Raw genomic sequence first — 15,990 nt, forward strand, 5'->3', positions numbered from 1 at the left:
GTGAAAGGGTTAACTGGGAGGGCAATCAAGGGGTTAAACCTTTATTAGGGGGGGGTAGGGGGCTACCCTGGACCTAAAGGGGCCTAACACTAGCTGCCCTGACACTTTTTACAGTCACAACTGACACTAAATGTAGTGATCAATAAATAAATGAACACTGCATTAGTGACACTGTGACTGGGGGGGGGGGGGCGGGGGGCCGATCGGGGGGGTGATCGGGGGGTGACTGGGGTGAAATGTGTGCCTATGTGTACCTATGTGTCAGTGGACTGTTGGTGCACTTACTTTTGTGTCTTCACTCCGCGCTGTCCGGTCAAAAAGACCGCCACGAGGAGTGTGACATCACTTCCTCCTCCTGTGTTTACATTTTCACAGGGGAGGAAGTTCGTCACTGGCCAGGAGCGATCGAGAGGGGATAGCCAGAAACCAACGGCCATCCCCTCATCACGGATCGCTCCGGCAGCGAACGGGACCGCCGTATCCAGCGGGAGGGGGTCCGATCGGACCCCCCACCCGCTGGAAGGCAGGCACGTACAGTTACGTGCTTGTGCTTGCCTGTGCCATTGTAATGACGTACAATGGCTATACGGCGGTCCTTAAGTGGTTAAATATTATGCTTCAAGCTCCAAGGTTCAGTACTTCCATCTGTACAAAAAACACAATATTTTCCAAACATATATATTCAGATGTACTGTAAATATTACTAGTCCCGTGCAGATAAGGGTTGCACATACACACAATGATTAGGTTATAAAAAGCCTTTTTACCTGGGATAGCTGTCTCTATAGATTAGAGTTGGACAGAAGAGGAAATACAGGTAACTGGAAAGTTTTGGCAGTTGAACCTCTTTTTCTGTAAGAAGTACATGGGAGCTATATTAAATTCACATCTATAAGAGCCATGCCCTATACCAATACACAGCTTGTGTGTCTGCACCAGTGTTTCTCAACCTTTGTTCAGTCAAGGCACCCTTTAAAATTCTACACAATGTTGAGGCACCCCATTCTAAAATGATAAAAACGAAACTAATAGTTTTACAGAACGCAGCAACATCTATACATAAGACACCCAACTTTGAAGGTGATTTATTCTTCCAAAGCAAAACATGCCTTTGCACACAGGTACTGACTAGTATTCTAATGTTTCTCTTCCTTGCAGTGCTAATGTGACCCCAGTGCTGACAGAAAGGGGCAAGGGAAGGGCAAACAAGGATGCTGTGCAGGCGCCTGATGTCCTCCTTATCAACCAATGTCATTGGTCGTTAAGAGGCCAGCAAACAGTGGCAACTGCTCAATTAGGGGCCCAGGGGCGGCGCTCCCTAATCTACATGCAGGGTGCCAGACACATGGATTTCAATGTTTTTTTTTTTTTTTGAAGCACAGAATTAGAGCTTTAGGCTCTAATTGGCTTTAAAAAAGGGTGGTCTCGAGGTGCAGAGCACTGCGATCTGAGCCAACTCAGTTGTGTGAATTAATATTCGATAATGTCTTCCTGCTTCTCCTCCCGGCCAATCAGGAAAAGGGTCCTGAGACCCGATTGGCCAGGAAGTCTTAGTACTCTCGGCCAATCGGGCCAATCAGGACCCACTTCCTGCTCAGACGGGAGGAGAAGCAATGCCGGTTTGGTCTGGAGGAGATGCAATGGCCCCAGCTCTTCCCTCTGAAAGCTGGAGTGAGGCGCAGCATCGGCCTCCCAAGGTAAGGCCACTAATTGCTGCCGTCCGTCTCCCACAGGAGGGACCACTAATTGCCATCGTCTGTCTCCCATGGGGGGGGTGTGGGGGGGTGGATGGCATTAGTGCAAGTGAGGGGGCAGGTTTGTTTGCCCCCCCAAAAAAATATTGAGCACCAGCTGCCACTGCCATCAAATAGAAGGTTGTAATGGTGCCCAATGAAAACCTGTGGCTTTCTGTAACTAAAAGGCAGACTTGATCCACCCTCTGGTTTGTAGGTTTTCTAAGGCACCCCTGAAGAAATTTAAAGGCACCCCAGAGTGCCTGGGCACCCTGGTTGAAAAAGAATGATCTGCCATGATGAGCACCAAAATGCTTTAAAGCGGTTGTATACCGAGGGATGTTTTTATTTTTTCCTGCAATGTATAGGCATAATGTGTTAGTATGCATTGCATGCTAGCACATTATGTGAAACTTACCTTGAAACAAAGCTGTTCCAGCACCGTAATGTCAGTGCTGCAGCCCCTTCCATCTTCACCTGTCTTGCTTCTGGGTTTGCGGGCTCTAGCTCTCTGACTGGCTGGAGCCGCGATGACGCATGCATGCGGAAGCCGCCGTTCATAGCACAGGGTTTGTAAGGAAAGGTACGGATGATGTCACTGACTGCATTTAATGTAAATATCTCCTAAACGGTGCAGGTTTAGGAGATGTTTACACTACCTATAGGTAAGCCTTATTATAGGCTTACGTATAGGTAACAGTCAGTAGAGGAAGTTTACTTAAACATCTGTGCTATAAAATTTGTAGTTCTTCCATGTACAGTTCGCCAATTGAACAGAACTTGGGTAGCACATGAAAAAAAAAAACTGCAAAAGGTGATCTTCTAGTGTTGGGTGATGGGAGAGGGAGTGGGATATTTGCACAAAAAAATGCCACAAGATAAATTCTAAATGGGAAATTTAGCAAAATATGTAAAGGGAAAAAACAGCAAAACAAGAAAATCCCTAACCTTTTTATAAACAGATTAAAAAGTTTATATGAACAATTTTATTAAATGGGACTTTTACAAATGTAGACTATGTATCAGCTTCCTGTAACAAATACAAAATGTGGCATTCTACTTTGGTGGACTGATGAGGTTGGTAACAGTTTCCATAAGACCCCTTTCACAGTGGGGTGCTTTGTATGCGCTACAGTGCTAAAAATAGTGCCTACAAATCACCCTGAAAGAGCCGCTGCTTTGTCTCCAATGTGAAAGCCCCGAGGGCTTTCACACTGGAGCAGTGCACTGGCAGAACAGTAAAAAAAAGTCCTGCTAGCAGCATCTTTGGAGCAGTGCGTATACGGCTCCTTCACCAGCAGCGCTTTACAGTGGATTTAACCCTTTCTCGGCTGAACAGCGCCACTAAAACAACAGTAAAACGGCGCTAAAAATATCGTTGTTTTACCGCCGACGCCTGCACCGCCCCAGTGTGAAAGGGGCCTAACAGACTAGAAGAAAGGTAGTTTAGACGTGAGAATGGACACATTTATTTATTTTTAAAAACAAAGCTCATACTTACTTTCTTTCTGTAAAACAGTAGGAACTACCTCTCTTAATAACGAATAACTCTTCATAATGAATCGAATCTGTATGAAGAAAAAATAAGATCAGATTTAAGGACATAGAACACGTGTCAAACACAAGGTCTGCGATCCATTTCATGTGGTCCTCGCACCCAGGTTTTTTTTTTTTGAGCTCCCGCCCTCCGCTCCCCACTGCCACTTGTAAACACTGAAGACTTCTCTATTTACTAGACATGTGCAGACTGAAATATTTTGTTACGGAATTACGAAAAATACATTTATTTAGTTACTTCCGAAATCCACTTTAATTTATTTAGTTTTTCCTTAAAAAATTGCATTCGTCCAAAAATCCAAATGAATTAAGGTCAAATCTGTCTTCGAAGGCTTATGGTGTCTGTTGAATGTTTAAAGAAGATTCGATGGAGCAGCGAAACTCACTGTATGATGCTTGAATTATACATTCCTGGTCGAATATTTCGACTACAAGCTATAGTAGGATTCTAATGTTTGGTTTTTTAAGGCTATTTGCATTGCACACAGGTCATGTTAGCATTAAGACATGGGACACACAGTAGGTCACATCACTGGGCACACAGTAGGGAACATCATGGGTCACAGGGCACATTAGGCGGTATACAGCAAGGCACATCACAAGGTATGGGGCACACAGGGAACCTCAGGGAGTACACAGCACATCACAGGGCATGGGGCACACAGTAGAGCACATCACAGGGAACACAGTAGGTCACATCAGGCGGTACACAGCAGGGCACGGGGCACATAGCAGGGCAAAGGACACATCACAGCGCATGTGGCACACAGTAGGGCACATTCGGGCGGTACACAGCAGGGCGCATCACAGGCCACGGGGCATGCAGTAGGGCAAATAGCAGGGCACAAACCAAAACACAGGGCACACAGCAGAGCACAGGGATCCTCCAGACACAGCACAGTGTCTCTCAGGGCAGCTGAGGGGGGAGAAGGCACAGGGGGACACTGTGGGTTGGTGGAGGACACTGGGAGGGGGTGGAAGGCGCAGGGGGACACTGTGGGTGGGTAGAGGACATAGGGTGACATGGTGGGTGGGTGGAGTACACAGGGGAACACCGTGGGGGGGGGGGGGTGGAAGGCACAGGGGGACACTGTGGGGTGGAGTAAGGCACAGGGGGACACTGTGGGTGGAAGGCACAGGGGGACACCGTGGGTGAAGGACATTGGGGGATGCTGTGGGGGGGGAGGCACAGGGGGCATTGTGGGTGGGTGGAGGACACAGGGAGATGCTGTGGGTGGAGGAAGGCACAGGGGGACACTGTGGGTGGGTGAAGGACACAGGGGACACTGTGGGGGGGTGGAAGGCACAGGGGGACACTGTGGGGGGGTGGACACAGGGGGGCAATGTGGGTAGATGGAGGACACAGGGGGACACTGTGGGTAGGTGGAGGACACAGGGGGACACTGTGGGGGGGTGGAACACACAGGGGGACACTGTGGGTGGGTGGAGGACACAGGGGGACACTGTGAGGGGGTGGAACACACAGGGGGACACTGTGAGGGGGTGGAGGACAAAGGGGGACACCGTGAGTGGGTGCAGGACAGAGGGGGACACTGTAGGTGGGTGCTGGACACTGTGGGTGGAGGACACAGGGGGGCACTGTGGGTGGGTGGAGGACACAGTGGGACACTGTGGATGGGTGGAGGACACTGTGAGTGGAGGACACAGGGGGGCACTGTGGGTGGGTGGAGGACACAGTGGGACACTGTGGGTGGGTGGAGGACACAGGGGGACACGGTGAGTGGGTGGAGGACATGGTGGGTGGGTGGAAGACACTGTGGGAGGGACACTGAGGGTGGATGGAGGACACTGTGGGGGAAGAGGAAAACGGAAGAACTGGGAGACTATCACGGGGCCTCCTTCGGTCCCATTGGGGCCCAGGCCCCCTACACCTGTACTGTCTTCCACCTGCTACCTGCCCCCGCCCCCCATGATGGCGGCCATGGTACCTCCATTCCAGCAAAAACAACAGAGCCTCACCCGATGTCTGAATACCTCTTAAAGTGCACTGCTCCCGCCGGCCCCTTTTCTCTTTTCCTCCATCTCAGGTAATGTCCTGTACAAGCACCTGGGGTGAATGGGCAGGAAGGAGAAGCTGGCAAGGAGCAGCGCGCTATGAAAGGTATTAACTATCATGGCTGTGTCCAGAATCCTAGATGCATCATGTTTTGCGGATGCAGAGGCTCTCACGGGCCCCCTAGCGGCATGGGCCCTCGGTCCATGCCCGGTCAGTCCGTCCCTGGTGCCAACCAATGATCTCCCTGCAAGTGAGGGGGAGCCTTCTACATTGTCAAGAGGTACTAGAGCCAGGCCAATTAGATAAGATGCGAGTAAGCTTCTGGGGGGGGGGGGGGGGGGTGAGGGCTTTGGAGGAAGATGTGTGCAGAGGTGGGGGATGGGGGAAAGTGATGCAGAGGTCAGAGCTGAAGAGGGGTGGAAGTGAGGTGGTGACAGCCTGTGAGCTGAACCCTGCACACTGTGCATAGTACACCCCTAAACCCTGTAATCTGAATGTAGCACACTCCTCAACCATGCATTCTGTGCACAGCACACCCCTAAACTCTGCACTCTGTATGTAGCACACCCATGAACTCTGCACTCTGTGCATAAGGCACCCCTGAAACTGCATTCTCTACATAGCAAATCCCTGAACCCTGCAATTGGTATGTGGCGCACCCTTGAACTCTGCACTATGTACATAGTGAAACTGCACTCTGAAATAATAAAAATACAGTATGAACTTGATTGATTGCGTGTTTATATAGATGCTTGTGCTTTTCTTATGTGATGTACGCAGTTTTTACTAAGGGGTCCTTGTATGCATGGGGGTGTTTCATTAATAAATGGTATTATACTATGTGCGGACTCTGTTTGCATTTTATGATAACACTGTGGAACTCCTGCATTTGGATTTTTAAAACAGCTTACCTGTAAAATCCTTTTCTTTGATGTACATCAGGGGATACAGAGCCGTAGTACTTACTACGTGGGTTATATCGGCTTATCAGCTGCTGGACACTGGCACACCCCTTAAGGCGTGAACTTCCCCCATATAACCCCTCCCACTACTGGGAGTCCTCAGTTTTGTAGCCAAGCAATCAAAGCGTATAAGAAGAAGGGAGAGACCTCTGGGTCCCCTGATGTACATCAAAGAAAAGGATTTTACAGGTAAGCTGTTTTAAAAATCCTATTTTCTTTTCTTACATCAGGGGACACAGAGCTGTAGTACTTACTACATGGGATGTCCCCTAGCAATGGCAACTGAAGGGGGGGGGACACAACAAAAAAGGAAGTCAGGGGACTTATACTGCAGCCTGCAGTACACTGCACCCAAAGGCAGAATCCTACTGACCCTTAACATCGATTTGATAAAATCTGGTAAATGTATGAACTGAAGACCATGTCGCGGCTTTACAGATCTGAGCCGCAGAGGCCTGATGATGCACCGCCCAGGAAGTACTAATCGCCCTGGTAGAGTGTGCCTTAATACGAAAAGGAGGAATCTTCCTCTTTAAACCATAAGCCTGCACAATGACTTGACGAATCCACTTGTCAATAGTGGATCTAGATGCTGCCTGTCCTTTCTTTGGACCATCCGGCAGAATAAACAAAATATCTGTCTTACGAACCTGAGCGGTTGCCTTTTAAATACACTCTGACCACCCTTACTACATCAAGGGAATGTAGAAACGTCTCTTCCCTAGATTGAGGCTCTGGGAAGAATGAAGGAAGAACAATATCTTGGTTTAAGTGAAACCCTGTCACTACCTTTGGCAGGAATTCAGGATTATCTTTATCGTTATCCTTATGCATAATCAGACATGGCTCCTTACAAGATAGAGCCGCTAGTTCAGAAACTCTTCTGGCAGAAGAAATGGCAACCAAAAATACTATCTTTCTGGTCAACAGAACCAAGGGAATCTCCCATAAAGGTTCAAAAGGCTGCTTTTGTAAAGCTGACAGAACCAAGTTCAAATCCCAAGGATTTAGGGGTGTCTTGATCGGAGGACTGATCCGTGTTCCCCCCTGCACAAAGCTACACACTATAGAGTGAGAAGCTAAAGGCCGCTGAAAGAACACTGACAAGGCCGACATCTGGCCCTTGATGGTATTCAAGGCCAGATTCATCTCTAATCCCATCTGTAGGAATTCAAGAATTCTACCTATAACATATTTCCTGGGGTGCCAACCCCTGGATCCGCACCAGGCAACATATGCCTTCCAGACTCTATAGTAGATGATCCTGGAAGCTGGCTTCCTGGCATTAATCAAGGTAGATATGACTGAAGGAGATAACCCACAACCCCTTAGGATGTGGTTCTCAATAGCCAGACCGTCAAATTTAGCATCTGTAAGGATGGAAAAGCGGACCCTGCAAAAGAAGGTCCGGCCGTGATGGCAGAGTCCAGGGAACTCCTACTGCCATCCTTATTATCTAAGATCTAAGAACTAAGCTTTCTTAGCCACACATGGATAGGAAAGGCATCTCCAGCCGGAGGAGGTTTTAATGATCCTAACTTAGAGATGGGATCATCAGAAGCAAAAAGGTTGACCGAACCAACCCAGTGAGAGCGTGCGCAAGCAAGCTCTTTTGCGGTGATACTCCTTCCATGTTAGGATCCTCAGAAGAGGATAAGCCAGGATCTTCCATATCTCTAGGAAAATCTGCCTGATCCCTGGCATCCTGAACCTCCAGAGGAGGATCTTGAGCACTTGAAGGTGATCTACTGCGTTTAACGCCGCTCTAAAAGGATAAAATCACACCAAAGCTTTTTCTCTAAGCCAGCAATGGTAGAGGACAACACTTCACGTGTGACATACTCAGGGGCTAAAGCTTCTTGAGTGACTGCAATAACAGCTTCCCCCGATGGCTCAATCTGACCGGCTGCAACACTCTCAAAAGAGGAAGACATTATTTTGGACAGGGTCTTAGTTTGTTGTGACCCCCTAGAACCCTTAGAGGAGTTCCTGGCCCCGTTGCCACTCATAGCTTACAATACAAAGCAGAGGCACTACCAGCAAAATAATGCAACACTTGCTAGGCTATAGTACAGTACAATAACTGCTATTAGTCCTAGCTATACAGTACAATGTTGTCAACAAAAGGGAAATGCCTGTGTCACCAAACTGACCAGCAACCACTCTGCTCTGTCCCTCCACCGCCAGACTGCAGCTCTGCCTGTGTAGCTTAAAATACTTCCTCCATGTGTGACCGGCGTGTGACGCAGTTTAGCCATGCCCCCCGTGCGAAAACGCCCCCCTTCCCTTTTCAACTAGGGAAATGTATGAGTGCCGGCAACATGACGGCCAGCGGCAGGGGGGTAAAATGGCCGCGTTTTGCCCCAAAAACAAAACCTATTTTTTTTTTCTAAGAAAAAAGAGGCAGTGAGCTGGCATACAAAGGAACAAAAAACACCACTCTGGGGGCCCAGGAAGTGATCAGACCCCCCTTCATACCTGAGGGCCTGAGCTGGCTTGAACGGAGAGGAGAGAGAGAGCTTCTGCTGTTTCCAGCGTCAGAATGGTGAGTGCTCACTACAGCCTCCAGTGGCAACACATAGACATGACATGACAACATAATATATGGAAGGAGAGATTCCTTGCAGAAAATCTCCCCTACCTTTCCTAACCGCAGGGCTTTATAAGAGATAAAAAAAAACAATCTTCGCCCTTCACGGTAGGCTCCGAGACCTTGAAAGGAAACCTTCAGGAACAAGGGTACACTCAGGTAATCCCGCAATCCTGGACCTGCGAGAAGACCCTGCCAGTAAACTTTTATTGGCCTTACTACCAAAAAGTCCCAGGGCCCAGCTTAAAAGCATTCGCAAGCAAAACCTTGTGTCTTCGGATGACGAGGCCCGGGTACCGTTCATTTAGTCCATTACGGAGACATCAGAATGGATCCATTCAGGATGGCTGGCTCGCCACAAAGGATTACTGCCCGTGGAGCTCAGTACACACATCCTTACACATGCCAAACACCTTAGACCAGTGATGGCGAACTTTGGCACCCCAGATGTTTTGGAACTACATTTCCCATGATGCTCAGCTGCACTGCAGAGTGCATGAGCATCATGGGAAATGTAGTTCCAAAACATCTGGGGTGCCAAGGTTCGCCATCACTGCCTTAGACACTGGCGAAAAAACTGAGGACTCCCAGTAGTGGGAGGGGTTATATGGGGGAAGTTCACGCCTTAAGGGGCGTGCCAGTGTCCAGCACCTGCTAAGCCGATATAACCCACGTAGTAAGTACTACGGTTCTGTGTCCCCTGATGTAAGAAAAGAAATAGGACGCCTATTTACCCAGAGGAGTCTGATGAGTGTGACCCCCAGGGGGAGTGTGCAACACGCGGTGGATTGTATCTTGGAGACAGGTGCACTTTCTGTCTATTCCTTGGAGTCAGAACCATTTTCTCCGTTTGAACTGTCTGATTATTTCACTCACCATTTATTAACTGCTTGGTGTAGGGAAGACTACACATTATGATATTGGACTAATATCATTTTAACGCTGTTTTAGTAATACTGTTTTCAGCATTTAGACTGGGAATATTTTAACTAAGATTTGACATTTTCTATGATTTTTTTAAACGGCTACTAGTTATTGTCTTTTTAAATATTTTAGTATATTTTTAAAGATCTTATTACAGTTTTTCTGCTCCTGATGTTTTGCAGGACTTAACTGGCGCTGAGTTGGTGTTATATTTAGGTGTTCTATACACCTGTATTTGTTGAATTACTATTTTATTTATTGACAGGTGCTTCGACTAGCATCAAAGAACTTCAAAAAAGTGTGTCCAGTGCCACATTTTGAGTATAAACAATCCCTTAATGTGTCTTTTCATGTTAATAGAGTTGTGTTAGGTTCATTCCATTATTAATTAGTCAGATTTACTTTTGCACCATCGTTTTGAATTGCACTGTAATACATTCCTCTCAGTCCTCCATGAACAGCAGCATCAGTCAAGGCCTTAATACTGTATATCCTCTGTGGAAAGCGTTACTCAAGTAAGTACAACACTAAAGGAGACCTTCCACAGCTCTCATTTGTCAAAGACTGTTCCAGGTGGCATTTAGTTTTAGCACCCATATGACAATCACTACTATTTACAGAACTCACCTGTTCTAGGGTGACAATGAAACCTGAAGCTGGTGGCAGCTGATAATGTTTTACCACATAGACGGGGAAAATACAAAGGACACATGTCTGACCCACAAGTAGGAGTATTCCTACAAAGGCAGACAACATGATTTTGTGATTAGATTTGGGATACAAAGACCCCCAAAAGACTAGTGCTTTATAAGGCACTAGCAGTGTATATGTAAACAGACAGATCCAGGACCAAGCAACTGTGCCAAGTTGTCCAAAGGCAAAAATTAGAAGGTTAGGGTCAACCACCCTAGAGAGAGAGAGAGGGAGAGAGCAGAAGCTGTAATTACTGGAATCAGTCACATTTCAGTTGTAATATATTGTATACATATACTGTAGCTAAACTCTCACAGTTTTTGTGCTAAATTTATAATAAAAAAACACTGAATCCTTATAAAAAAAAAGTAATATAGACCCCCTCCCGGAACATAGGTCACTTCTGTCCAGTGGATCCTGTCTCAGTATAGGTAGGACCATAGAATCCAAGGGAAATGTGGAAACTAAAACCTGGCACTGGAGCAGCAGTTCTAAAGAGTAGAACTGACTCAGGCTGGCAAAGAGATAAGAGGTAGAGAAGGCATTTCTAAGTGCAGTATTTAGACAGTTTATTTGGTTGACACATTAAAAAACACTTACAAGATGTAAATGTATAGCAGGCTCATCTGACAATAGGAGGAGAACCTGTCGTCTGGGGGACACAGTGAAACGCGGTAGGTTCTCCTAATCGGCTCACTGTATCTCTCCCATCACTGCTGGCAAGGGGACTCGGAGCCACAGGGGCAGGAACCTGGTCTCGGATTGTGATTGTCAGGTGGGCCCGTTATACATCTACATCTTGTGTTTTTTAATGCATCCGCCAAATAAACTGTCTAAATACTGCACTTAGAAGCGCCTTCTCTACCTCTTTTTCCTAATATAGACCCTGTAATAATTACACAGTCACAGTCAAGAAACAACATAATTTTGTATGAGATGGCTTTATCATCATAAAACATATAAATTAAGTTACAGACTGGAAAGGCAGAGATGCAAACATTACTATGCTTTAGAGCAATGGTCAGCAACCTGTTGTTTCGTGATCTACAAGTAGATCACGGACAGGTGACTAATAGATCGCAGTCCAGGCTTCTGACCCACCATCCCAGAGCATCAAACAGAGTGCAATGCAGAGAGAGTACTTGTAAAGTTGGATGTGTAGTAGGGGGCAAAATCCCTTATAATCTGTAGTGCTGGCTCCTGACCCATGCAGAGTGATACCAATTGCACTCTCCACCTCTTATCCTGGCTAGCGGTCTTCAGTGTGGTGCCAGTAGTAGGAAAGATGTGATCTTCAGGTCAGTGTGACGCAATACACTGGGCTTAATAGCATAGGGCTGCTTTCACACTGATGCGTTGCAATTTACAGAGTGTACCTGCAGCTTTCCTGCTGGTTTGCCATAGACTTCTATTATATCCTGCGGGTTTGATGCACTTTATGAATGTCTCCCAAATCTCCTGAATGCAGGAGTTTTGGTGTACTTTCAGAAAGTCCACCACATCTGCAGGATATAATAGAAGTCTATGGCAAAGTGCAGCTAGCCCTGGAAAGTCAGAAATGCACTGTGCTGTACCCACGGTGCAGGAAAACTGCACCACGTTAGTGTGAAAGCAGCCTTATAGGGGGCTCAGAACAGTAAGTGTTAATTTACATTTTGGGGTTTTACAAAACCCCATAGTGAAGATGTGTTTTTACCACACCTTCCCCAACTGAACCCCCTTTAGCTGCAGTGGCTAGGGGTGTGCACATGTTACAGCCGCAGCAGGAGTTACACGCCTTGTCATGGTTGGTGGGTGTAGGACCTGCCAAGCATGAACCATTCAAGTGAACGAGGCCACTCTGCAAGTGCCCGGCAACCTTGTGCAGTACAGCAAACAAGGGTTTAAAGCAGGCAGCATTGTATTGCTTTCTCACCACTTGCTTTAACCCCTTTGACCTTGCAGAAGCATGCAGTTGTGGCTCGCTTACAGAGTGGCCCCATTTACTTGAATGGGTCATGATTGGCAGGCGGTAGAACCCACCAAAGGCAACAGGGGGCTTAATTCCTGCTGCAGTGTGTACACACCTTTGACTGCTGCCTCAGCAGCTAAAGGGGGATAGTGATTGGGGGCGGTAAACTCAACTGCAACGTTTTACCACCCCCCCCCCACATTTACATGTGAACGAGCCCTAAAGGTGCTGCTGCGGAATGCAAGGATTCATTCACAAGTGCAGCAGGCACTGTCGCTCCTCTGAAAAGCAATCAGAGTGTGTTTGGCAGGTGGTGAGGAGGCGATATGTTGCCTCCTCACCACCTGATTTAAAACTATGATTGCCGTGAAATGTACACAATTGCGACACAGAAGCATGGCAATTAGAGGTATGAGGCGGTGACACTGGACAACACAGTGCCCAGTGATCTTTGACTTCTTCCATGTTGTTCAGGTAGATCTCCATCTCTTTAAAGTATGACTAAAGGCAAACCTTTTTCTTTTTTAGTTTAGGATAGAATGGAGAGGGATTAGAACGCTTGAGAAAATAGCGAGAGAGAAAATATTTCAATGGGGACGCTAGCTCTGGTGACATGGCGGTCCCCAAGGTATTCCCTTAATTTTCAGGGGTTTCCTCTCACTTCCTGGATGGTTTTGGGACAGCGAGTGAAGGGAAATCTCCATAATGGGACACAGATGGTGAAAAAAAAATCTGACAGGGGTTATAACCCTCCTTGCTCACTCTAAAATGAAAAAAAGTTTTGCCTATAGTTCTACTTTGAAGTTGCCTACCCCTGCTTTAGGGCAATCACAATCCAGTAATCTCAGAGGACAGAGGAAGCTGAAGAACCTTCAGAAGTACAGGGCCAGTTTCACATGCAATAATCCCATCTTCTGAAAAATCACAGGAAAATTAAAAATGATGGAGATATTAGACATTTGAGGATTTCACTAACCTCCCTTGATCAATGATATCCACAGCTGCTTTACTAATTATAAAAACACAGAAGGCAGCCACAAATATGTTGTAAATGATCTGGAAATGTCCCACATCCTTCAAGTCACTAGAGAAAAAGGAAAGAAGATGCAACACAGTTAATGGATTTACTAGACATACTGTAGCGGACTGTACTAATGCCACATTCTCTGGACTAAATAAACAGGTGAATGGAGCACATAGGAATAACCGAAAAAAAAGAGAATTAAGTTTCAAAGGGGACAAACCATAGGTGTGCACACAGGGTGTGCCAGCTGTGCCCGGGCACACCCTAATTACCCCATGTGCATTACCATTATTGCTCTGTGTGGCGATCGAAAAATGGTAAAGATTTCTCTCTTACCGGGTCTGCCATAAGAGAAGTAGTGTTTACACACTTCTCTTTCACTGTGCCAGTAGGGAGATAAATGTGTAGACACACACATGTGTTTGTGTTTTGCACATGCTAATGTAATAGGCTGCACACACCTATGGGACCAACCATGGATTAACTAGTATATGATTTAAACCATCTACTACATATAAATGTGCACTGATCTGCAATTATTATTCACAAATCTACAATACAAAGCAATTCAATTTCTACAACTTTACCAAGAATTCATATATTCAAGGTTTCTCTAAGTCTGGTCTCACATCTATGCGGCTGTGCTTGATGCGTTTTTAAGGCACATTTTGCAGTGCATTTTTAAACCCACATTTTGTATGCATTGTTGCATGCATTTTATGTTTTTGTTTTTTTTCTCCTAAAATGCACTGTAAACACACAGTATATAGCTGGTTACTAAGCAGGGGACCGGGAAGCCAGCCACCATGGCCTTAACAACTCATGAGTCATCAGCTGTCAGCAAAAAAATAAAAATCGCAAAAAAAAGGCAAGGGTTTCCCCCACAGGTCTATACCAGGCCTTTTGGATCTAATATGGATTCAGAGAGGAGCCCCCACGCCAAAATTGTAAAAAAAAAAAAAATGTATAAGGGCAAGGGCCACCTCCCCACAACCCTGGCCGGTGGTTGTCGGGGGCTGTGGGCTGGGGGGCTTATCGGAATCTGGAAGCCCCCATTAACAGACCCGATTCTACCCCCCCCCCCCCCATGTAAATGGGTATCGGGTACATCGTACCACTACCCATTCACCAAAAAAACTATGAAATGTTAACTAACTACAAGAGCCGGTTTTTGACAAGTCCTTTATTAAATAAGAATGTCCCCAAATTTGGACAGAAAGAAAGAGAATTTTGATCAGGGATACTTTGAATGAGGCCAATCACTATATAGAGTAGGCACATAGGATATTAAGCAGTATTGTTTGTATGAGTTTATTATATAATATAATAGTTTATTATATAATATCTGACAAAAAAGAGGAGTTTTTGGACTTTAAATGAGAGATGTATACCAAAAAACAGTCATTGCAAAGAGCATTTTACTATACCTTGAGAGATCATATACAGCATACTCAATGACAAAAGGTGTATACACAAAATCACATAAAAGCAAGGTATGCTAAAAACCACATATACATATTGACACCATGGTACTTTGGCATATCATAGGGTGAAGACAAGCCACCCCTTGCGAATTGTCACTTGCCACATCACCTGTCACCAGATGCAGATTGTCACTTGCCACGTCGCCTGTCACACGTTGCGGATTGGCACTTGCCACGTCACCTGTCATACATTGCGGATTGTCACGTGCCTGCTACAATTGTCTCTTGCTGTGTCACTCTCCTGCTAAGGTGGTCTCTTGCTGTATCCCAGAGTCAGGCAGCAGATTACCAGTCAGGCAGCAGAGAGATGACGTAATTTCTCTGCTGCCCGCGGCTGCTTGCACAGTGAGGGCGGAACTGCAGGGATTCAGGGAGGGTGCCGGGCGGTGAGAGATGATGTCATCTCTCTGCTCCCCCGCCCGATAGCTCCCTGATTGGCGAACCGCCCGCTCCCCAACCGAGCCGCCAAGCTTCTCACCCGCTTTCTCACCCGTCCACTGGACCGCCCGCTCTCTCACCCGTGGAGCCGCCTGCTCTCTCAACCGTGGAGCCACCCACCTGTGGAGTCACCCGCCCACTCACTCACTCGCATTCACGGGGGGGGGCAATAGCCCCCCTGGATCCACCCCTGCTGTATACAATCTATTTTGCACTGCCAATCAGATCGTCACTGTGCAGTGCACCTGCCCCCAGCTCAAGGGAGATAATGCAGCGAGCAGATCCAGTGCTGCAGATAAAATACAGTGGATTACTCGGGGCCCCCATGTCCTGCACACTAAGGTTCACTAGATTGCATACCCAGCACCCGCACATGCTATGGTCTTCTCCTGGCGTGGGGGAGAAGCTGTCCCCGCCGCGAGAAGACAGTAATTATTGCTAGCGGTTATAGCAGCAACTCAACTAGCAATAATCATAGGTAAAACCCAGCATGCTGGTTGTACCCAAGTTGATTGATCGATCAACTTGGTACATTCAACCTGCCCACACAAGTTTCGAATCACGGCCGGTTCCTGCTGAGATTCGAACCGTGTATGGCCTGCCTAATTGTTAATAAA

The 15,990-nt window shown here is 46.8% G+C and overlaps 1 protein-coding gene across 1 annotated transcript in view; it reads right to left on the bottom strand.

Moving 5' to 3' along the window:
* Positions 1-15,990, bottom strand: part of LOC143983792 (sterol O-acyltransferase 2-like) — a 287,433-nt gene that overhangs the window by 113,831 nt on the left and 157,612 nt on the right. Inside the window, exons 5-8 of the mRNA XM_077483879.1 lie at positions 13,404-13,511; positions 10,411-10,690; positions 3,235-3,301; positions 768-852 (exon numbers count right to left, since the gene is read on the bottom strand). Coding sequence (XP_077340005.1) covers positions 768-852; positions 3,235-3,301; positions 10,411-10,690; positions 13,404-13,511 — 540 coding nt within the window. The remainder of the gene's footprint in view (positions 1-767; positions 853-3,234; positions 3,302-10,410; positions 10,691-13,403; positions 13,512-15,990) is intronic.

Source organism: Lithobates pipiens, unplaced genomic scaffold (assembly GCF_037356315.1).
Source record: "Lithobates pipiens isolate NorthernLeopardFrog02 unplaced genomic scaffold, aLitPip1_a1.2 Scaffold_16, whole genome shotgun sequence".
Taxonomy (NCBI): Eukaryota; Metazoa; Chordata; class Amphibia; order Anura; family Ranidae; genus Lithobates; species Lithobates pipiens.